The sequence below is a fragment of the Echiichthys vipera genome, assembly GCF_963691815.1.
Source record: "Echiichthys vipera genome assembly, chromosome: 8".
Lineage (NCBI taxonomy): Eukaryota > Metazoa > Chordata > Actinopteri > Perciformes > Trachinidae > Echiichthys > Echiichthys vipera.
This window is the reverse complement of record NC_139833.1, coordinates 26,319,504-26,344,897: the sequence shown is the minus strand read 5'-3', so window position 1 is coordinate 26,344,897 and position 25,394 is coordinate 26,319,504. Positions and strand designations below refer to the sequence as shown.

The following is a 25,394-nucleotide window of genomic DNA, read 5'->3' as shown; positions in this document are numbered from 1 at the left end:
ATTTGTTTATTTGTCCTTGCTGTTTGTTAGATTATATTATCTGCATCATAAGTATCTCTGGTAGTTTTTGCTGAACGCTTAGGCTGGGGGTAAGGTGGATGTGCAAAGGGAATGCATTCTCTTAATTTCTTTCCCTTCTGGAGCGGAGCTGGGTCTGGATGGTGGGGTGTCTGGATATGGATTTTGATTAGACACAAAGGGAAATGACTGAGCCAGTGACCGTAACGACAGGCACTTAATAAAAGGTACAGTCTATACATCAGAGAGCATCTAGCTGTAAATCATTCGGCCCAGTAACAACGTGCATTCCCGTCCCATTACAGAGCCCCTAACAGGCCACTCATATTTACTCTCTGGGCCTCAATATCATTTTAAAATAATGAGCTTTGTCCCTTATCTAATTAACAGGGGCCTAGGTTCATTCGGTTGTTTTTTTCCCTCTCTCCTTTCTCTCACTGAACTGGCATGTTGGTTTAACATACAAATATTTACCTAATTTGCTCCGTGGTATAACCGGTAAAGTTAGAACACAGATAAGGGGGTTGTGACTATTGTTGTATGTTGTGTGTAACTGCTGTACGTTGAAACTGGAGGCTGTTTATCTAGGATTTTGTGTGTGCGTGTGTGTGTGTTTATGTGCTTGTACGTGTGTGTGTATGTTTATGTGCGTGTGTGTTTGTGTGTGTGTATGTGTGTGCTCCACTGGGCAGAAGTAAAAGACCAGGACCATTCTCTCTCTTATTACTGGAATTGTAATTCAATGATCACCTTAGATCACACGCGTGCCATAAATCAGATAGGCTTGACAGAGGATGAAAAATTGTATTAATAATGTGAAACTTATTATACAGTCCCAAATGCTCCCTTGATAAATGACATTGTTTGGGCCTGACAATGATTGCATTTAAAACATTATTTCTGTTTTGTGCTGGTGAGTGTGTGTGTGTGTGTGTGTGTGTGTGTGTGTGTGTGTGTGGGTTGGGAAGACAGAGGTGGGGTTCCCGAGCTTCATAAAATATTCAAGATGTTTCCCACCCTTCTCTCTGGAGTCAGCGGGCAGGCAATGGCCGTGGCAGTAAGGGTAAAAAATGTGTGTGCGCTTATGTGTGTATGTGTGTGTGTGTGTGTGTGTGTGTGTGTGTGTGTGTGTGTGTGTGTGTGTGTGTGTGTGTGTGTGTGTGTGTGTGTGTGTGTGTGTGTGTGTGTGTGTGTGTGTGAGAGAGAGTGTGGCCAGCACAAGTGAAATGGCTGGTGGTCCACCGCAGCGCAAACACCCAAACTCCCATAGTCCCAAACCGCAGAAATGAGCTGTGCACATCTTTAAGTCATGAAACTGCGTACTTGCGTTATTATCACGACACGCCCAAGTCAGATATTAGCAAATGTGAAGAAGTACAGAAAGGAGCTGCACACGGCTAAACATTTATCTATCTAAGTCTGCTATCAGGTTTTTCTTCCTTTTTTTGAATAAGCTATTTAGAGAACAGTTTATTTTCCTTCATAAATCAATTTATATAAGAATGCTAATGTAAGAAAAACAAGTCTAGACTTGGCGTAAGCAAAAGCGACATAAAACCCTTGAAGAAAAAAAAATGTGGAAAAAGCCTGAGATTCAGTACAAATACTGTGTCTGCACTCTTAATGTTCTTTCTGTGCTGTGTCATATCAGAACAAGCTGGATGGCAGGATTAAACTACATGAGTCCAGTCTGCATTCACTAACAGAAAAGCAGTAGAGAGAAAAACATCTGGCACAGGTCCCATTGCTTTTCCCAAGGACAAACACATGAAGTTACAGCACAGTAGTTTGCTAATGCCGTCTTGTTTCTAACAACTATATGGATTAAGGGCCCTTGTTTAGTGCAGAAGCCAACAGAGGGGTGTAATGAATGTGGCGAAGACTGAGCCGGAAACCGCATCCTGCCTTCCAATGCTGCTGTAAAGAACACATCAAAACTGCCTTATGTTCGGACACACTAATTATCTGTGTTCAAGTAACAATAACTGCAACAAGAGATGCCCTTTGGACTTGATGATACAGCTAACATATACTCACATCCAGTACTTGGTATGATTCTAGCCAAAATCCCTCGATATGACATTGCATCAGAAAAAAACAAGTCACAAGCTGATAGAAAAATACATATATATTGACAAATACAGTAGCAAAGCCACGATAAAGCACATGCCTCCAGGAGAAAAGCAATTGGCAAAATGTTAAGAGAGCAATATAAGCGTTTCAAGGGGCAGAATCAGTGTTGGAACCTAATAAAACACTTGTAGAAGCATCATACAAAATATGTACAAGCAACAAGTTAAATAAACAAAAAACACAAGACAATAGTGCTGGGGCAATAAAAATAGTTGGAAGCGATGAAGATGTGTGAAAAGTTCCTCCAGAGAGAAACTTTTACGTGATTTATGGCTAACCATTACAGCCGTAGTATGGGGCTGTGACATCCTGTTATTTGCAAATCACACATGCAGCAATCTGGGAACCCATCAGCTATTGGCCTGATGATGTTTTAGCCTCTGGGAGCATCAGCAAATATTTAGGGATTTCCGGATCGGGGACAGGACTTCAGCAATTTGAGAGGCGAAAATGGAGTTTAAGTTGAGAGCCGACATCTATGAAAAAAGATATGTTTGTCAGTGCAGCTAAATAATGCCAAAAAGTTAATGAAAAGCGAAATCATCATTAGATGATAGTGGACGGGTTCCCAGATTTGCATTTCATGTGTTCTATATCCTTTACTCTCCATACGGACTGTTAACCGGCACACAACCATAGCCTGCTCAAACAGGATTGGTCAGTACTACTCAGACTACAAATGGAAACCTGATCGCTCCAGTTGCCCAAATCTTGTCCCGTTGTTCAAAGAAAGTCTAATTAAGTTCCTGAACAGTTGGAGTCAGAACCCTGCCCAGGGACTCTGAGACCCAGACTGTTTTTTTCCCCTGTAGACTTGTTTTCCCTGGCTGGCCCTGTCCAGGTCCTCTACTGCACTGTATGCGACCCCCCCTCCTCTAGTGATCTTATTACTCAACCCACCCCACTCTCCCTTCTCCTCCTCATCCCTGCAAATGACCATGATGGGAGGCCATTCATCTCACTCCTTTGGCCACCACAATGAAATAAATCAAGAATTTTTCTTCCAAATATAACAATATTTGTATTTGGGGTGGGGCAGACATAATTGATGACTGCGTCCGTGCTAATTAAAAACAGCGGAGGTTTCATTAATCTTGGTCATTGGGTGGCTAGGGGGGGGGGGGGGGGGGGGGGTAGGGTGTAGTAGGGTAGCTGTTACAGTGTTGGCTGGACAGGGGGCCGGGGCCGACTCCATCGTCCTCATCGCTCAGGTGATTTGGGCCATTGTCGAGCATATTAGCACGACGAGGTTAATGTGAAATGGCAATTAATAATCACAACAAAAGTCTACAGTCTACAGTACACAGTCTCTCTGTCCCGCTATCACGACGTAACTCCAAGAGCCAAACAAGACAATAAAGTGAACAATCACGTGTTTACTGCCATGTCCTGGCTGGAGAAGTTAATTGCTTTTCTGACTTTGCTTTGTAGAAACTTGCAAGTGTTGTCCCTCCATCCCCTGGAAAACAAACACACACACACACACACACACACACACGCACACACACACACACACACACACACACACACACACACACACACACACACACACACACACTGCTTTGGAGAATTAATTACAATTCACACAACTTTTGCTGCTTTGCTTATGTTTGCCTAGTCAAAACTATATGATAATATGAGCGCCAGGGTATACGTGTGTTTCACGTGTTTCTACACAAGCGGATATATTCATATTCTTCATACCCTGTGGATTTGAAAATTGTATTGAAGGATCTGCTACATTTTTACACGCTGACTTTGCTGAAGAGCTAAGACAACTTTGTGTTTATATACAGTATGATTCATTTTAAAAAATATATATTTTATAAGTGTATTTCCTAAGCTTTTACAAAATCCAGTATGTTTTGTATATTGTTTAGTTTTTTTAATGAACATTGTGGTTTAGGAAAAAGACAAAAGTGTAACAAGACAAGATGACTGTGTGCTGATCAATAAAACATAGCCACAACACTTATATTTTATATAACAAGCATTCGTGATGGTTCATAACAACACATTTACAAGCCCGGAGGGTTAAAATACATTTCTGTGACTCTGTCCAACATGGTAGAGCCACACAGAGCTACAACGAACCAAATACTCAAGAACATCCAGCAAATAAGTCACACCTGAGCATCTATTTAACAGCAAAGATGGGAACAGGCCATAGAGTTGATGAAACAAAATCATATTGTTACTGTTGTGCCATTACAGCGCAGACAATTTACTAAGTAGCACCTATGAAACGGCGCAGATGGATATCATCATCACTCCGTAATGGCTTCTACATGTTAATTCACAACTTTAGCTCCTCCACCACGATGCTGCCACAGAATAATAGCTAGCCTGCATCTGGTAGAGGCAGTGTAGGGCAGTGTATGAAGCATAGAGAGAAACAGAGAGAGGGACAAAGAGAAGGAGAGAGAATTAAACAGAGAGAGAGAGAGAGTGGAAGAGATGGGTGGGTGGGGTGTAAGCAGTAGCATATGGTGCCACACTGCCATAAACAAGCTTTATGAAAAGAGCGGGGACGTTTATTTAATCATGGAATACCTGAGGAATCGCAATGAGACACACACTTTGTCCCATTATTGTTAGCTCATAAATTTAACTGCTTTACCAGAACAACGAGGAAACCTGATACAGCCGCCGAAGACAACGTGGTGAAGCAGGTGAATTTATGTGTGTGTGTGTGTGTGTGTGTGTGTGTGTGTGTGTGTATTTGTGAAGTACATTGTGTCGTAGCTACGGAGTGTGTGGTGTTATAGATGAATAGCCTGCTATACACTGGTATCTGTGTATCTGCAAACACAGAAGAATACACTCTGGTAAGCATCTGGGAGAAAATGCACAGATACAGATGTGTCCTCCGTTACAACTGTATTACTCAGTTCCTCTAAAAAAAAATTCTAGATGTCTCTTTGCCTGCATAAACATTTATATTTTCACCTATCGTCACCCCCATTCTCTAGAAAGCAGTATCTCGCAACCTATCTAAAGAATTAAAACATCCATTAGTGTTTTGACCTCTCGGGTCAGACAGAAAACATCAGAAAATAACAAGGTGGCTCTAAAAGCCCCCTGAGGAAATGTATTTCTCATTTGTATTGAACTGAAACAGCAGTGGACATTCAAATATAGCATGGCACTGCACTCAGGTTTTTTCAACATCACACACACGCTTACAAATGCACAAATTGTGCTTGCAAATTAACATGGACAAGTGTAGAAATTCATACAAATATCACCATGTTTGCCACACGCATATACGTACGCACATAGGACTGTGTACCACAAATAAACACACTTGAAAGTTCATGACAATACAAAACAAAGAGCTGGTCTTGCTAACACAAAAACAACTGGACTGCATGTGCAGTTGTGTCTGCAAGCTTACACACACACACACACACACACACACACACACACACACACACACACACACACACACACACACACACACACACACACACACACACACACACACACACACACACACACACACACACACACACACACACACACACACACACACACACACACACACACACACACACACACACACACACACACACACACACACACACACACACACAGCTCTGGGTCAGGGGGACAGCGGTAGCTCAGAGCCAGCTGTGACCTGCCGGTCCAGGTGCTCAGGAAAACCGCTGTTAACGGCCACGATTGATGATCTAATCAAACTGTCACCAGAGCGATCCGCTGCAGGGGGAGGGGAGGTTTGTGTGGGGGGATGGGGTGTGTGGGGGGAGTGGGGTGAGAGCAGGTGGGGGGGAATATCCAGGAGGCCTTGTGCATGCTTACCGTTAGTCCAAATTGAGAGTGACAGTCTCAATAGTGAAAAGGCCTCTTTTTTTTCCCCCTCTAAGTAATGGAGGAAACAACTCCAGCGGTCTTCCGGAGGATGTCACATAATCAAGGGAGCCCACCCTCTTTCTCTCGTCTCGGCTGTGGGGGTGGTGGCAGGAGTCTTTGGACATGGGAAGATGATGTGGTACAGTGCTGCACCAACAGCCCACACAGAGCTGATTATGATGAGTTCTGCATTGTTTGGTGCTAAACACACATGTCAGCAAAAAAGAAGTTCGACCGGATGAAAGGCCTCATGGACCCCCAGTGTACTGTATGATCTTTAGTCCTACTGGGCTATAAGGGAACAATTGTATGGTTGATTTAGTGATGAATAGTGGAACTATCCACACTGTACACGGGTAGATTATAGTGGGAGAAGTGACTCTTAAAACCGCAAAAGTAATTTTTTTACATTCTCTAAATGGAGTAATTTCCAGTGAATTATACTGCAGTGAACCAAGACTGTTTCTCATTTTGCTGGAGACTCCATGGAGGCCCCTAAAGGACCCCTTCAGCCTGCTCAAGACTGTCCGCTGCATGGACCCCAGACCCCGCCATGGGAACTGCTGTCCTAAACTATGATGGATCAGCCGTATATGCTGTCCAACACATGAAACTACACAAACGCAGCCCGCACAAGAACACCAAATACCAGAGGATACATAAATGCTTGCTGTATGTCACATGCATAGCTGTGGATGTTTGCAATAAGCCATAAGAGGAAGTGGTTTTTATCAGTGAGCAGTGAGGTTTCCTTGAGGGGGCATTAAGGGGAGACCAGTTAAATGAGGAATAGTTTAATTTCAAAGGTTATTTCACCTAAAAATAGCATACATTTTAGAAAAGAGTTGAAAAGAAATGAGTGACTGCACTTTTTTGGTGTATGTGAGGAGATAAAATGTATAATATTTAAAATATTGGATTACAGCATTTGTTAAACTTCTTTCAATATACCATTATTGAAATATTAATGAATCATAAATATGACTTTATTAGTGTAATCAGAAAGACAGAAATATTTGGGAGAGCTTTTTTTATGTCATGTTATGGATTAGAGTATTTTTGAACGGATGTGGCGACAGGTGAGTGAGTTGCAATGCTTATCCATGAAATAAAAAGCATTTGGTTTCAAGTGTGTATTTGTTGGTTATTTGTGCCATTTGTTTCAGAAGATGGCACTTAACGAGTGGCAGAAATAACTGACAAAACAGATAACAACATCTCAATCTCTCTTGAGTTCCGAGGCATATTAAATGCAGTGTAGCCACATGGGAAAACATAATAATATTTCTCTCCTCCACACAAAATAAAATAAATGAAGCTGTTCTATATTTAGCTGAGAAACAAAAAAGTTCAGGAAGTAGCCCAACTAAATAGTGGCCTTGTTGATCGCTGCCTGTTCTGCGTGTTTTCATCACCTTCCCCAGGATATATCCACGACTGCCGCTTGCCCGTCCAGCTCGCATTAATTTAATCGCTGCTCAGCTAATTCATTGATTAATTGGCTCATTAGTGATGCCTGGCAACATCCATTTCTGCCATGACAGTCTGATGTTTCAATAGAAAAGAAAAACAGGCTGGCAACAGACCAGTTTTTCCACTGTCCAACTGTGCATAATGTTCAACCACTGTCAACAGTTAGCCACACAATCGTGTCACTGTAGAACTGCCTGGTTTTGTGCCACGGGATGTGAAATGAATATGAAGGTGAACTGTGCACATTCTCCGTTCTTGTCTGGTTGAGTAATGTCACTTGGGTTTCAGCACTGGGTGACATCATTCTAAGGGAAAGAAAAACTTCAAGAAAATGGGGAGACTGTTTGAGCTGCACTACCGAGATGAGGTAGACGCTGTTGTTAGGAGACAAACTACTGCTGCAGATTTATTCCACAAGTCAAGGTCATGTTGCTCTGACATGACGAGTGGCTTCCAACTCTGGGACGAGCTGTCGACCGCTAACTAACATTATTATTAGTAATTGGAGCCGATGGGACCCTGCTCCACCCTGTAACCACGAGCTGGATGTTAGAGAGAACGACAACAATACATCGGTAGCGGTGCTAATGTGACATCACTGACCAAATGCAGGACCATAAAGCAGCTAAGACGCCCATGACCTCGGACCTCTCTACCCCAAGACAGAGGAACAGATTTATAAAGGGCATTTTGTCAGTTGCTACTTCTAGGCTGTGATAATGCTGTGCTTCCACTAATGATGAGTTAGACCACAGAGGTAGAAATTTTTGCATTAAAGTGTGTCAGCTTTTTAGAGGACCAACATGGCTCCCCCCACACCTCCCTAACCACAAACACACACTCCCACAATCCTGCACCATATGCCCATGACAAGTGCATAAAAATCGTTCCCAAGCGACAGCACAGGCCAACCCATAAAAACTTAATGCACCTAATTTTCCAGTAATCAAACTTTTATAGACTCCAATGGCTTTTAAACTAACAAATTTTAATTATCGCTTAATTTTAACAGCAATATTAACGCGATCCCTCATTCTGGGAGTGTTCATTTTCCATGAAATATTGAGTAGGGTAAACAGCAAGGCTCTGTCCGCTGGCTCCTGTTCAAACGAGGAGCCAGCAAACACAAAGGTGAGCTAGGGGTTGCTGAGGCCTTGCCAGTACCACGCCGGGACTACGTGAGCTGCACAGACCTTTGGGAAATGGAGCTTGATTAGTGCAAGCACACAGAATCAGTCCACTGATGTTGCACTATGATAACTACATGGCACCTATCACTGGTGTATGTTAGTCAGTGTTATAGTGATCCTGCTTCAATGCCAGACACTGGTTAAATCTCTGTTGTTGCATAAGTTGCATTTGACCTTTTCTGTAGATAAATGCATCGCATGCGTTTCCAGGATTTAAGGGTATTTGAAAACCCCATAGTGAGTCCAAATATCATTGGCTACTCCCGAGATAAATATTGAAAAAAGTGGGCTGGTATTGCCTCCACACGGCTCTCACAGACTGTTTCTTAATACGTGAAATACCAAAGTTTTTCATGGCCTGCGCCGCATGCTATCAAATCACATCAGGTCGCCATTACTGCACTATATCTTTACATATAAAATATTTGTTTTCTGCTATTTCACTGTTCTATAGGCTTAGTGCAGCTTATTTTATATTTCCCTGCTGCATTTTCTGTGCATATAATCACATCCCTGCTTACAGTACCAGGAGAACGGGATGTTATAGACTGTTGCCCTTGGGTGGCTGGAAACTAGGCCTTACCACCCATCATCAAGCCACAGAGACAAAGTGCTTGCTGACACAGCAGATAAGGGGAGGAAGAAAGAGAAAGATTAAAGAGCAGATTCATTATCAATAATTAAAGGAAAGGATTTATTCTAATGAATTAGGGGTTGTCTTTATCTACTCTTTATCTCCCCATCACTGCTAACTCTCTCTTCTTTCCTCCCTCACACATGCACACATGGCCTGCACACACACTGGCTCCTGTTTTTTTGTGTGGACTTGACCCCTGCCTGCTCTGTTTGGTCCATATTGCCACCATGCTGGCTCCAGGCAGGGCTCTTCCGCCCCTGCTTCACTCGTCAAGCCTGGATGGGCCAGGCCCTCAATGCCGGGGCAATATGGCCGCGCTGCACGGCATGCTGGGACGCGGCTACAAGCCCAGAGCCCAGCGCTGCAAAAGCCAGATGCCCACTTCAGCCGAGCTCGACCCGCAGCAACGTACCTGTATATATCAATTTCTGCCATGCCAACGTATAGAAAAAGACGTAGTGCATTATGCAAACATGGGTTTGACTAGAATATTGGTTTACTGTTGTGTTGGGCCAATTTTTTTACTCCAATATAAGATAAATCATTATGTTAATTTCTGATTTGATGTATATTTACTGCAGCTGTTTTTTCTACCATGCCAAACATATCTTTAAATGACAAAATGGACACATTTAAAGACACAAATAGAGATACAAAACATTTACATAACCTACATAGGTTTACTGTTAGATAATTCATTTATCTATACAGTTTCAATCCAAAAAGAGCATCTCCTTCCAAAAAACAGTCCTACTCTCCACTCCTCAGTTCTCACTGCAGTCATGTAACAACGGATGCTCTGACTATCCCTGCCTTCATTTTGTGAGTCATCACACCTGCGCTGCATGCATCATGATAGCTATTTCTGGATCTGCATTTATTCCTTTTCACCTTATTTTCTGTGTTCTTCTCAGGGATTTTAGCACCCAGCTCTACTGGGCTCAGAAATACAGTAATGCTGTAGAAAAAAAAACAGCAACTGCATTTGAGCAAGACTGTGAGCAGATTTTAGCAATTAGACGTCCCAAACACTGAAAAACATTTACTCAAGCTGCTTGTATGATGCCCCCCACTTAAACAAATATATCCTTCCTCTGGGTTGTCAGCACTCTCTGTTTCAAGAGTGACGAGTGTATTAGTTCAAGGAGTTTATTATTACAAGCATGAAAATGGCAGGCGTTTTAACAATTACCTATAAAAACAGGTATGTGAGACAGGTCAGTTGTCTTTTGGCGCCCTGTTTTTAAAGAACTAATTACAAGTAATTGGGGCAAAGGTCGCTGCTGTCAGTCATGCTCTCAAGCCACTACCTTGTTATTGAAGTGTTGGTTTAGGTGCCTGCAGATCTGCCGTAACATCAGAGAACACACACACACTTAGACACACACCAAGGTTAAGATGGTAAACTACAACAAACATGAAGACTAAGGTTGTGAAGTTAAAATGGCAGAGGATTAATTCTACAATAGCATTGACACACATGCTCAGACATGTGGGTGGCACCAACATCATTTCATAGTTTCATGGCAGTTTAGTCATTTAAGAAAGTGTTTGGGTTGTTACTCAAGTGATACACAATTTATTCCATGTTCGTTCCTTAGGGCAGCTATTCTTTGTTGTAATCAACACCAACATATTCAGAAGCTGATGGTTGTATCCTCTATCTGTTTTACAGTCAAGATAACTATATTGTTCTCACTGTGAATGAGCAGGGAAAAGCATTCTTGATATGCAAGAACACTCAATCAAAATCAATTAAATCAAACTAGTGGGAATACTGTTACAGATTCTGGAGCATTATACAACCCTTTTTTTCCCACAAGAGCTGTCTCAGACTGTGCATCCATTAACTAAATACGGGAGATTATATGATCAGATGAAAATGCATTGAGAACAGGGATAATTCAACGCAGTAGGACATTACAAGTGGGTGATAGCAAAAGTGACGTCTTATAATAATTATGCGCTGTAATGTGAAATGTAACGATACAAATCTTTTCAGAACACTGCATTCCATCGCAATCATACGCCACACGGCTAGGTTTATGCAAAGTTGTGAGGACATACTGTATACTGTATGGTCCTCGGAAGTATACAACTACAAGAGAGCACACACATGCAGGCAGACAAAAGGACAAAAGGCCCTCATCTCTCACTCAGTGCCTGCAGTGAGGAGTGATGGGTGTGACTGAGACGAAGACCCAGTTGTGTCACTTTATAACAGTTTTTCTCTCTCTCTCTCTCTCCTGATAGTCTGACTCTGTCATCTCACCCATCCTTCCCTCCCTTCCCCTGGGGTGAGAACGGTATGTGAAGCTTGTTGACCACCACTGCTACTACACTCATTAACTGATTGAAAAGACACACTGTGGACAAAAATGATTTTTCCCTTATATGAAAATAATCAGGTCTCGATTACATGTTTGTGGGGGCCAGCTTTTTTAGTACCACCATGTTTTTGGCTAACCCGGTATACTGGTGCCTTTCACTTTACTTTTAAATACATTATGTGTAAAGAATTAGCCCCTCTGCGTTTCTGAGGCTGTTCACTGTCCCTTACTGCAGGGAACACATATCCCCATATGGATATATAAAGTTTTAGGTGGATTAACCGAAATAGAATAGTAATACTAAAGCGGTCAGCACTTTCCGCCTTTTAAAACGCAACCTGGGTCTTCCTCACAGTAACCCACACCAAAATAACTTGGCGTTTGAGGCCCCAGACGGATTTGGCTAAGTGGAGCCTGGCGTTACCTACGGCTAGTCAGGTCTCTTCCTCCTCCCCGCTCCTCCTCCTCTCTTCCTTTGACTAACAGATCTCCCAGTGTTCTAAAAATACCAGGTGAACAAGGCCGTAGAGATGGTGATGAAACTGCCTCTCTGACACTGTCCACTGCAATCCATCTCTCCACCGCCTGCCAGCCAGCATATGTTTGCAATTGGCTCCCCCAGCAACCCCCATTGCCTCTCAACACGCCCCATCCCTCACTTGGTCCCCAGTTGCCAGTTCAGATACCCCCCTGCGCTGGCGCTGGCACAACACACACACACACACACACACACAACACACACACACACACACACACACACACACACACACACACACACACACACTACACACACACACACACACACACACACACACACACACACACACACACACACACACACACACACACACACAACACACACACACACACACACACACACACACACACACACACACACACATTCCCATCCTTTTCCTCTCTCCTGTCTCACTTTCTCCAGGTCTGGGCTTCAAAACGGTGCAGTTATCAATCATTGAGCCAGCACTGTCATGTTGGACCAAACCACTCATACACACGTAGACACACACTTTCTCTCTTTCTCCGTTTCTTTCCTCCTTTCTCTCTTTCATCTCCCTCTCTCTGTCTATCCCTTTGTCGATCCCACCTTTTCCCTCTCTCCACATTCTCCTCCTTTTCCCTCCTCCGTTCTCTGCCTCCTCTTACACTTGCCCAAATTTGTTCCACTTAATAAGCCCTCCCCAATGACCTTGTGCTAATTAAGCTGCACTGTGTTGGAAATATGATGGTTAATTAATGATGAGATAAATTTTGTCTGCAGGACTGTCAGAAAAATGATGACACCATGTTTTACAGGTTTAAATAGAACAAACCTTGTGGCCGTCCTCCCTCTAAGTGTGCATGCAAGGAAGTGAGTGTGACGGTATACGTGTATGTGCACGGTTGGCATTGTGTGTGCAGTGTGCATGAATGAGTGCAATAAAAAGAATGAGACAAAACACAGGATGAAAGAAAGATCTTTTGATGATGAGTGGGAGTATACAGTCTGTGTGTCTATGCATATAAACACAACTTTAAGCAAGTTTACATGGGTGTGTATGTTAAGTGACTTAACATATAGTACTTCTGTGTGTGTGTGTGTGTGTGTGTGTGTGTGTGTGTGTGTGTGTGTGTGTGTGTGTGTGTGTGTGTGTGTGTGTGTGTGTGTGTGTGTGTGTGTGTGTGTGTGTGTGTGTGTGCGTGTGTGTTCAATTTAATTATGCATACATTACACAGCTCTTACAACTTCATTCATGCCCAGTATCTCTGTGTGTGAATGTGTGTGTTTATGCGTGTGTAAATGTGTGTGCAATGTTGAAATGTTGCCAACTTCTTTCACAAACATTGAGCGCAAAAGGGTGACGCTGTTGGAGGTAGGGATATTTTACAGGTTCTCATCAAAAACTATAAGTTGTTTAAACCAAATCAGTGCTTTCGCTTGCTTTGGATAAAACAGCACTTCTCAGATGAAGTCTATTTTAAAATTAACAAGAACTTGTGTGGTAAACGTAGAGACTAATTTGTTGGCTTTTAAAAATAATGCGCTTTCTAGTGTCACCACCATTACTGCGGTGGCAGAATCAAACTAGCAGCACTTTGAACGACGTGAAAGCTGAAATGTTTGGGTTGACCATGGCCAGCAATTGCGTCCTCTGACAGATTGGTCGCCTGTGGTAAAGTCACAAACCACTAGGGTAAAATCTGGTTGTATAACAAAATAAAAATAAAAACATGCCAAATTTAAAGTGGAATGGGCCAGTGTACCCTACCCAGCTAACGCACTGTGCATAACAATAATAATTTAAACATTAGGATTCAATGGATATCAACAAAGTAATTGGATTTCTTGTTGAATTTACTTTCAGTTCCCAAAGTTGCAGTTTATTGCTTGAGTAGCTGATAACAGCACAGCCAAGTAAATGTGATTTGAGGGATTTTCTGGTAAAAATCAGCCTGCATTTGTCCGTAGTCCACCTATACTGTATATGAGGTTGTGGCAGTAGGCCTGGCATTAGCTGTTCCATAAATGTTGTTAACCACGTTAACAGGAAGTTCACCTACTCTGACAACGAGAAAATAACTCGTTTAACCATTTTATCTTAAGAAAGCAAAAAACTCAACGTAAATTGTTTCTGTTCTTATGTACTAAATTGTGTTTTCATTTCTCCTTGTCCATGTGCCAACTAGACAAGATTAGTATAGATGTTGAACTGGGAGTTCAACGGCTTAAGTCCCTGGTTTGCCAGCTGAGCGGCAAACAGCAGAAAACTGTGGACGCACTGGTTAGGTCACACATGTAAACATATGGAACTGTGAGTATGAAGTATCAGCAATCCTTGGATCAATAAAGTTGACAAAAAACAAAAACCGAGGATCAAACAGAGACTTGAAGCAGTTGAGGATATGAGGATTTGTCTCCATCTCATCCAGATGAACAGCTGACAGTAGGAATTTAGTTGATAATGTCAGAGAGATGGAGAGGCATCTGGTCGGGTTGCTTACTTCCATATCTGAAGCCACTTGTCATATCTAATACCACATGTTGTCAAAAGTATCAAATTGGTTTCAGAGTAATGAAAAAGCGGGTCTGTTTCTATTTTAGCAGCTCGCTTGACAGATTGAGAGGTGTTTAACGTCTCGTTTTGGCTTGTCAGGGTGGGGGATGGGGGGGTGCAACTCCATCTCCTCATCTTTCTTTTTCACACGCAGACACAACGCATATACACTGACAGCAGGGCTCTGCGTCTGATAGACAGGGCCAAGCGGGAGACATTACACATACACAGAAGCACACAGAAGCACACACCATACGCGGACTCAAATGGTAAAAGAAACATCATTCATCCTTAATTCAAGAGGGAGAGCAGAAAGTAAGATGAGGGAAGGAGCCAGATAAAGTTTGACAGAAAAAAAGAGATGTAAGCAAGAGACCGAGACAGACAGAATGAGTGAAAGCCATTTAACTCATTAGGGAAAGGGAGGATCTCAAGTTATATTTAACTTGAAATTTACTGTAACTAGTGGGGACCTTTTGCTTAAAAGCCTGCAGACCTCCAGAGGGGTTGCAGGAGACCTCCTCCAAACTCTAGAATTAATTGCCTGTATCTTTCACTTTAGTTTCCTGAAAACAAACTAAAATACTTGACAGACAGGATCCAGGATAACAAAATATATCTGAATCCAATCCTCTCTTTCGTGAATGTAAATGTGTGTACAAGATTTAAAAAGATTAAGGTTTTCTTTGACTGAAATTCAGATCATGATGCAGTGGATGCGGTTGTAAGTGTTTCGTTTACCTCTCTTTACGCTGCCCAACTCCATGCTTTCCCAACATGTGGGTGCTGAGGTGTTTCTTCATCACGAAGGCCCATCTACAATACAAAAGACATACAGAGAACATGGATTAACGTACGTAGGTGGTTTTACGAGAGTTTGTCAAGTTTGGGTTCATTCCAAACATACTGGTCTTCTGCTGTTTATTTCAAGACAATCGGAACCGTAGATGCATCACTACAGTATATGTGTGTCTGACAAATTCTTCCCAAGTGAAGGATGGGACAACTTCTTAAAGTAACCCTGGCCAAAAACACCATGTCAGCATCCCACTTGTGTGCCGACAGCATGCTACACTGAAGCATTTGTCTAGACTGGCTCTATCTGGTCCGCAGATTTGCAATAAAAGACAATGACAGACAGTAAAATTGTCCAGTGTCAGTAAATGTACAGTGTGCGTTACAGTTTACTCATAAACACTGCAGCTTCTCAATACCCAAGAAGTTCCTGTGTCTTGCTTCCCAGCTGCTTTGACAAAAGTGAGCCGCTGCTCTCTGGCTCTGGACCGATGCTCTCTGGCTCTGGATCCACACAGAAAGATGTAAATAAACATGTATTCAGCCTTTTTATGAGGCATCAACCTCACATTTTTGTGCGTATCGTCGAAAAAATAGACTTGAGGCTCAAATAAACGCCCCAGGTAGCATTTACGGCAGAGACACACATGTTATGTAAGCAGTGAGTGGCTGCTACCTCACTGAAACACACACGCGTCCACAAATGCAGCAGTAGCAGATGTAGCACACAGACTGCCTTTCTACATTGAGTTTTGTGTATAATAATGGCCATTTTTTTTATAAATGTCATTAGTATTTTTTTTCGACAAAGAAGGTTGAGAATCTGTCCACATAAACGAAACTAAGTGTTGAGTTAAATATTACCTAAATTACCTATGACATATTTGACATACACATTGAGACAGTAGTGAAAGTGCTGTTATGTCAAATGACCATTCAATGTCTCTTTTTGCTGCGAACCATGCTTGTGTTATGGTAAAAATTAGTAAAACCACAAATCTTTAGATGTTCCGCAGCCGACACACAGCCAGCTATGGCTGCTCCAACCTGCTAACATGCCTGGCGAAATAAAAAGCAACAAGTTCTGCAACGCTCACGCAAGATGTGTGTCTCGGCCGTAACACCTTTTCTGTTGTTCAGTTTCCAGTGTTGACCTGTAAAAAAGAAAAGATGGTGTGTTTTTGATCTGGTTATTCCTCCACTTTGCTCCTCGTAAAGATGCGTTTTACTTTAGGAATGTGAGAGACTGTCTGTAGCTTGTCCTCCAGTTTTTCCCACCGACACTTTCGAAAATCACATGAGAACACAAACGCATCCTTCTCTTACATTCCAAGACTTTTCTCCAGGAACCCCGTCTGACATCCAGTTTTAAATATAATAGGCCATAAACAGGTTTTGGAGTGTAGAAACTATTGTTCTGTTAATAGAAGACAGACCAGACAAAACAGACAAAGAAGCATATGAAATCTTTGCACCACAAGAGGAGTGTATAAAATATAACAATGTTTGTTTTACAAGTACCTTTTTGGTCAGACAGTAGAGTGAGAATCTAGGCAACAAATTCCACATGTCGTACATCAGTGTGTCAAACAAATATGTACGCACGTGCAAGGATTCAAATGCACATGTATCTACGGTAAACACGATTGCACGCACACACTGCCCAAAATGCCAGGGTACCACAGCTCCACAGTGACCACAATGTCCTGACTTTGTCGAGAGCCCTGAGTTTACCGTGTCTCCTAAACAGCATATGAAAACATAATGAACGGATGACAGGACTAACTACTCTGACATCCAGACTGCTTCACCAGAGTTTTCATCCCCTGGCCTTTTCATTTAGCACCCATCACTTCCCATTATTGTGCAACTGCGAGTCAATGACCACATCTGAGAGCTGAGGATGGCGCTACATGAAAGAGGCAGAGGGAGTCGAACCGACAGTCATGTGGTTGGCGCTGTCACTGCTCACACTCGGGTCCAAACCCCCCTTCGCTCCTCCCATTTCTTCTTTTCTGGAGGTTTTCACTTACTTTTCTTCCAAGCAGATCGTTATTCTATTTTCTCTCCGGCACGCCCCGTCAGTGCCTTTCTGAAGCTTTACGTCAAACTTTAGTTAGTCAGTCTTTCATAAAGCAAAAGCATAATTATTTCACTATTTATGTCGCTATGTCAGCTATTGCCCCCCTTCTCCCCCTCCAACGTCTGGACGCACACACATGGCTGTTTCCTCCATCCCATCATGGCCCCAGAGTCCCGTCCATCATCGAGGCCCCTAAGGCTGACGCTAACTAAGACCACCATATAAATATTCAAACATGTTCCACTGTTTCGCCTCACTATCATCACTCTACATTTTCTCAATCCTCTCTAACTCAATCCATCCACCCGTCCAGAATGTTGCCTTGGAGTTAAACTTGGAGCAAGTGTATGACTAAATCTTGTATACTCCAATCAGGGAGAATTGCAAGATCAAAATGCTGTGCATCTATCTATAAATAAACAAACAAACAGCATAATTAAGATATTTCTGTGGGGGTAAACGAATTAATCAATATATTTGAGAGAAAAGCATGGTCTTGGAACACTTCACGCGTGCTTGAGTCGTCGTGTTTAGACGTGGAGAAAAAAGAGCTTGCAAACATTTCTGTTAATTATGTATTACAGCTGTCCTTCATAAACCTAATTACAGAGTGCTGAAAGGCAACAGGGGCAATTTGCATATGCGCATGAAAGACAAGACATATGCAAAATATGATTTTAATTAGCATTCTTTGATAGCAAGGGGTACAAATCAAACTGGCATGTTGCAAGATTTTCATCTCGCCCGTTTTTTTACTGGATTATTCTCAGGGTGGCATGAGTGCAAGATGGGTAATGCCCTGCGGACGCACCTGGCACATGCTGCACAGTACACACACACGCAAATGGGTGTTAATATTCACAGAGATGCACAATAACAACATGCACAAGTAAAAGAATAACTACTATTCCTGAGAATGTTGAGATACAATGCATCTAGCTCATACACACACATATTGGCCAAATTCAGACAAATAACCATCTTTACTCACAAAAATAGACATCCACAAGTACTCTATCTCTTATGCGTACACACACACACACACACACACACACACACACACACACACACACACACACACACACACACACACACACACACACACACACACACACACACACACACACACACACACACACACACACACACACACACACACACACACACACACACACACACACACACACACACACACACACACACACACACACACACACACACACACACACACACACACCAACACACAGAAATATCTCATATCTAAATGTTAAAGGGGCAAAGCCATTTGTTTAAGGCAGTGTGTAATCAGCCCTCTACCCTTGGTGTGTGTGCATACTCTGCCATCCAGGTCAAGGCCTCAGCTTGTCGTCCTGCTGCCTTGGGCTGCATCATCAGCCCGACCATCAGCCTTGATGGTTATTGTAACAAAGGGATACTTTAACATGCCATTCATCCATATCACCCCCCCCCCCCCCCCCATATGAATTGAACTAATAAGGCTGTGGCTCTGCCCTCCAGGGAGGCTCATAATATCCATTGCAGATATGAAAAAAAAAAGAAAAAGAAAGACGGAGACTCTGGTGTTTCACGTTCGACTTTCCCTTCAGACTAATCGGCGCGCCACAGCTCGTTAGGTCCGTGACGTGCCAGAGCTTTACCGATAAGCAGGGGAGACACGGCTCAATTACCCACAGTTACAATCTTTCTCTCTCTCTTCCCTCCCGCCGCCTGATGATGAAGAGATAACATGTCAATATTTGATACAAACAACTTCATTTGCCTAATAGCGTTCCTGGATAGGCCCATCTACAGGTCCGGAAGGAATGGGAGATCTAAGAAAAGGCCTGGAGCAACACCCGGCTTAGACGCACCGTAGCCTACCACCCCTCGAATCACACACGCCCATTCCCGAGAGCTGTGCACAAAGCATGCTGGGATAGGGCCAGGTCAGACATGACACACTGTACTTTGCCAACTTTTGCTTGAGTAACTTTCAAATGGTCCCTGCAGGTTTTGACAATTAACCTTGAAAGGTAAAAAAGGAGAAATGTGCTGTGGTCGTTCACTTAATTTTGACATTTCCGCACTCCTATTGTTGCCTTAAAAAGGTCATACCAGATGGGTTTTATATTGACCCAGTGTGGGTTAATATAGGTCAGATGCAATAATGGGTCAAAACACCCCACTGGTACCCAGTGATTCCTAGTGTGTGGCATCAGGTGCAGGAATGACATGTCTGGGACATTTAAACCATGTGTGGAAGGACACACTTTACCCTGGCAGTGATGGAAAACAACTTCTGGTTCAACATCAAATGGGCACTACTGTCAATGTCTCTCTCAAAAGATTTTTACACATCTGTATGGATGTGACTGTTCATTTTCAGCCAGTCATTTCACTTCTAAACATTAAATGCATTGTTATACATTGTATAATAACAATGTCCACACTGGGGAAGTGGAGCATTAACAAAACCAAGAATTGTTTTCTCCAAGATTAAATCACAAAAGAAGCAAGTGCAAGGGAGGTGCGCATAGTTCAGATTTTTAAACAGCTGTGAACTATGGCTGTTGAGGAGAAAAGTTAGGGAACAGTTGGCACAATTTCTTATTGTTTTTCGCCACAACATGAACGCAGCCTAGGAAAAGCTATGAGCTGAAAAATTAAGCTGAAATCAAACAAAGTGCTGTACTGTAATTGGTTAAAAAGTGACTAAAAAACCATTACGAGAGAGCTACCAGATGTAGGAACCGCTCAACCATCACCCGGCGAAGTTGCCGGAACCTGGGGAACAAGAGGATTCCATGTGGGGAAGATGAAAGGGGAAGGTGTGGATGAGCTCTGAAGTTATGGGACTATGCTTGGGCTCTTTTTTGGGAGAAGCACACACATACACACACACTCTTCAGTGGTCCGCTGGGCCCCAAAGAAATGAGTGTGTGTGGGCTCATCCAGCCTCCTGTGCCAGTCCTAATGATGGCCTCCACCTGCTGCTTTAATGTCACAGCTGGATCGCCCTCCATCCCTCACTGACTCTGACTGCCATCAGCAGCAGGTAGCTCCCCTCTGCACACTCCTCCCTCCATCTCCTCTGCCATCTCAGCTTGCTTCATCTCTCTTCACTTCCATCATCTGTTTCTCCTACCACCTATTTCAATATCACCATCCATCTCTCTGCTACACTTCTCCTTGCACATTTTTCCACTCCCTCTTTTCTACCCTGTTTCCCCCACTTCTGTCCATCTTTTCTGTTTTCTGTCTTTTCATCAGCTTCGCCATGTTTAATAAATCCCAACTCTCATGCTGGGTAAATGAAGAAGCACTGGGATTTACTGGGAAATGTAAAAGGCATCAGAACTAATATCAATGTTTAGAACAAAATGAGTACATCCAATGTCTAAAGATACTGCGACCACAAACTACATGTACCACTGAAGAGGGAGACCCACAGCATAAAAATAACTTTTCTGAATGTCACAACCAATTTTCTCTTCTGAGTAAACTTAATGTGTTTCCTCCTTGTTTATTTTTTTCATAAACTCATCCTGGAGAAGCGGAAAACCTGGAAGTAAGTTGACAAGTCTAATCTGAGAAGCGCTGACAGGCAGGTGAACTGACAGAAGAACAGAAACCAACACTTGGCTGACAGCAACCCTGGAGCGCTGAGACAGCTGCCGACATGTCAGACAGACAGATAAACAGACAGGAACAAGAAGTCGAAAGATAAGAAATTTATTGACAGGCAGAGTGGCTGCTTTTCTGACAGACAGACAGACAGACAGGAAGACAGCAGGAAAAAGGACTGAGGAAGGAGGGATTCTGCTGAGTTTAGAGGCTGAGTTTAATGGATGTTCTACACGCAGGCCTATAGCAGTAGATGGGGTGAACTAAATGTGGTGTCAAATTTGCAGATGGGGAGATAGATGGTGATGGAAGGATGGAGAAAGAAAAGCCACAGGAGAGAAAGAAGGGAATTGAAGAAATATGAAAAATTATGATGGAGTATCTAGATAAGCTGGAGTGAATGTGAACAGGGGAGAGAGGAGGACGCAAATGCAGTTTGTGGTGCTGTCGCTTTGTTTGAGGGAAGCAAGATGCGACTTTGCATCAATATTGCTCAGGCTTCTAAGAAGATCCGCTTATGGAAGCATCCCATAATTTAACAGATATTGGGCGGGAAAATAAATAAATAAAGCATCGGAATTGATTTCGTTTTTATGCATGTGCCAGAGCAAAGCAAGCACTTGATCTATTCTAAGATGATCTTGATAAAAATAAAAGAGAGGCGAAGTGTTTCTCTGACGACTGATCAACGTCAAGCCTCTCAATGAAACAGACACCTCTCACTTAAGATGCTGCCGATTGTGCATGCGCGCCTGTGTGTGCACATGTGTCCTCTAGTCTTAGAGGAGGTACATAAAAAGCTCACTTTGCCTCTCCAAAGGGGTTTTTGGATCATCTGCTGAGGCAGGTGATGGGGCTTGACGGATTGATTGAGGCGAAGTTCTCATCGACAGTGGCAGCGCCCCATAGAGTTCCCAGCTCCAGTGCACACTGTTCCATTAAAGGATCATTTAGAGGGAGAGCAAGTTCCACCTGCACTTATGCAGAGCACACCCTAATGTGAGATGAAACAGACATTTTCATGCTACAGGAAGGGAGGGAGGAAGGAAAGAGAAAAAATTAGAATAATGAAAAATAAAAATCCAGTCCCCTCCCAACAGCGCATTTCCATCCAGAACGGCGATTGATGAAGTAATCTATTATTGATATCATCATCGTTATGCCCCGATGGCAGTTTCAGTGTTACGGAGCCCCCAGCTCTGAGCGTCATAGCACTGTTTGCATATTATGCTACTCAGCATCATTATATTTTCTAATTAACTGCTTTAATTTGGGATTTAAATCCTAAGTGAGGGGAGAAACTTGGAAACGCTGAACAACAGAGAATACTACTGTATTTGGTGTCGAGATGAAAGGAGAGGTGTAAAAAGAATGTTACAGACAGTTACACAAGTGGCCATAGCACTTTTCAAAATAGAATTGTATTAGCTGCCATATTGTGTGGGATCAGCACAAACGATTCACCAATATGGATGGGAAAAAAAGAGGAAGCACTATCAGGTATGAAGACTGAGCATATCCTGAGAAATGTTTTAAATGAAATACATATAACAAACTAAAATAGTGCTACGTTATGAGGAAAGGTGAAAAATCTCATTTTACACAACAAAACAGTATGAATCAAAAATGCAGGTTGTTAAAGGCCGTTAGCTTCTCTTGCTAATGCATCTCTCTCTCCTTCCTCCTCTCCCTCTCTGCAGTGCAGTTAAAGATATGAAAAATATATGTGCTTTTTCCCCCCTTCTCCTTTCCACCGCGCCGTGTTAAATCATTAAAGAGAAGTCCTGCTCATTATCTCTCTAAACAAAACTTCTCTTAAACCAAATAAATCACCGTTGCGCGGCGCAGCTAACAGCCGTGAAGGGATAAATTACAAAGCGCCTCACTGGCAGGGCTGGTATTTTAAAAAGCTTGCTGTACAATTTCTATGATGTGCAGTAATTTGTAATGCAGGTTTCCTTCTGTTTATAAGGTCTCTTCAGGTGTGCGTGTGCGTGTGTGTGTGTGTGTGTGTGTGTGTGTGTGTGTGTGTGTGTGTGTGTGTGTGTGTGTGTGTGTGTGTGTGGTGTATGCTGGGAGGAGAGGTGAAGGGTGGGGAGTGAAAAATAAATAAAAGCCTATTTGTGTACTTTGTATTTTCAATAGTATTAACTTTGTTTTGGCACTAAATCCAGCACTAAGCACAGTTATTTTATATCCTTAAATATATCTATAAAATTGAAATATTACCAAATGACTGACATGAATCTGTATGCTTGGATTAAAGGGCAGAACTTCAGATAACATGTTACAAAAAGCAAGCACTTTGTGTTGATATTAAAACTATAATTAAATGGAATTATTTATGCCTCGACAACTATGCCAGAATAGTAACGTGGCAGGTTGAAACACAGCTCGTAGACCATCACAAGATGCAGCTAAAAGACATATTTATATAATTCATTTAGAGGTGTTTTCTTTCATATGAAGATGTATGCATGGATACTAATACATCCTTCCTTACTGCCCTGAAATGCCTTCTTTGAAGGAGAAGCAAAAATAGAAAACTGACTATCTGTGGTCAAAGAGGTTGCTCCATTGCATCAGAGGTAGTAAACACTGCTGATGTTAGCATTATATTTTTAATCAGCCAGTCAAACTGATATATTGGCTTGACTGTAACCAGTTTTTCTAGCTGACCATTATTGCAGGAAAAACACACCAGCAGGGCCTCTACTCCTTTTTAAGAGACTAATTGAGGGGAAAGACACCAGCCAGCACTCTCACCTCCGTCCCCACCTCTGCACCCTCTGTGCTCCTTCAGGGGCCGGGAGCTGTGATGATCTCCCTCGCCCCACCTCTCTCTGGCCCCCAGTGGGCAGATTAAACTGCGGATAACAGGGCTGCACTTGGGTCCGTTTACAACAGCAAGCCTCCCTGTGCCTCCTGGGGATAAAAACCAACAGTATCCCTGAGACTCCCCCCCCCCCAAAAAAAACCAAATGAAAAAAAAGCCCAAACATGATTTATTCAGTCTGTTTACTGTACACTGTATCTGCCTGTCCTCTGAGAACAAATTAAATGTATGAAAATAAGGGTGTGAAGGAGGAGAGGAAGAAAGAATAAGCGAAGTAAAGAAAGGGGAGAGAGCTATCAAAATAAAGAATTAAATCCCGGAAATAAAAATAAAATGCACAAAACTCTGGAGGCGTAGAGTGTGTTTAATTTGCACAGGAGATCTTTAATAACAGGCTTTGTTCAAAACACACTACACTGTATTAGCAAAGATGTGTGACAAAGTTCTATTCTAAATGATAACTTAAAAATAATAAGAAGAAATACAGTATGTCCAAAGCCCCAAACTATGGCAAAAGTATGTTTTGGTAAATCAAAAAACACCAGGTCACCGCGTTCAAATCTGAGTGATGCTAGGGATGAGGAGCAAGGTGAAGAGAGTGAAAATTGACAGCCTCTAATTTCGACCGCTGTTGTTTTGGTGAGTGGTCTCGCACATTAAAAAGAAGTGAAGCAACATGACAAGCGAGAGTTGTATTTCTCTCACTATAGTTTTGCTAAAGCAGATAATCCATAAAACATAAGGCTTCTGTATTGACGTTTTTCCTCAGCCAGCTGAGTGAGGGGCGTAGCTGGGATGTCAGGCCTGTCTGTCGGCCAGCTACCACTCTCATTATCCTCGCGCCTCTGTGAAGGGCAGCTAAGGTCATACTCCAGAGGAGCAAAATAAACCGCTATGGTACTAATCTAATATTCAGCGATCCAATCAAAAGATGACTTATTAGGCTCAAAGAACCATAACTGTGGATGGACGGGGAAAGACTGTACAAAGAGGTAGTTCACACTCTGCGAGTATGGAAAGTCGAACTGCAAATGTGACATCTGACACCTCCTCTGTTTGATGATATTGAAAAGTACTTGCTCTCACCAGTGTATTTCCTCAGAGGTTCAGTGAGGTGTCAGCTGTCTTAAGTCATATAAAACAATGGACTTTCTGGAGATTGAGGGAGAGTACAGTTTAGCAATTTATACAATGCACCATTCAAGTGTTATTATAGATGCTGCTGCCTCCTACTCAAAGCTAGCACACTTCTACACTTCTCAGAAACTACACACACACACACACACACACACACACACACACACACACACACACACACACACACACACACACACACACACACACACACA

General features: G+C 42.6%; 1 protein-coding gene across 1 annotated transcript in view; it reads right to left on the bottom strand.

Annotated features, from left to right (window-relative positions):
- The window catches only part of znf407 (zinc finger protein 407), a 153,096-nt gene that overhangs the window by 71,205 nt on the left and 56,497 nt on the right, over positions 1 to 25,394 (bottom strand). The window contains exon 4 of the mRNA XM_083919194.1: positions 15,449 to 15,523. Within this exon, the coding sequence (XP_083775320.1) occupies positions 15,449 to 15,523 (75 nt within the window). The remainder of the gene's footprint in view (positions 1 to 15,448; positions 15,524 to 25,394) is intronic.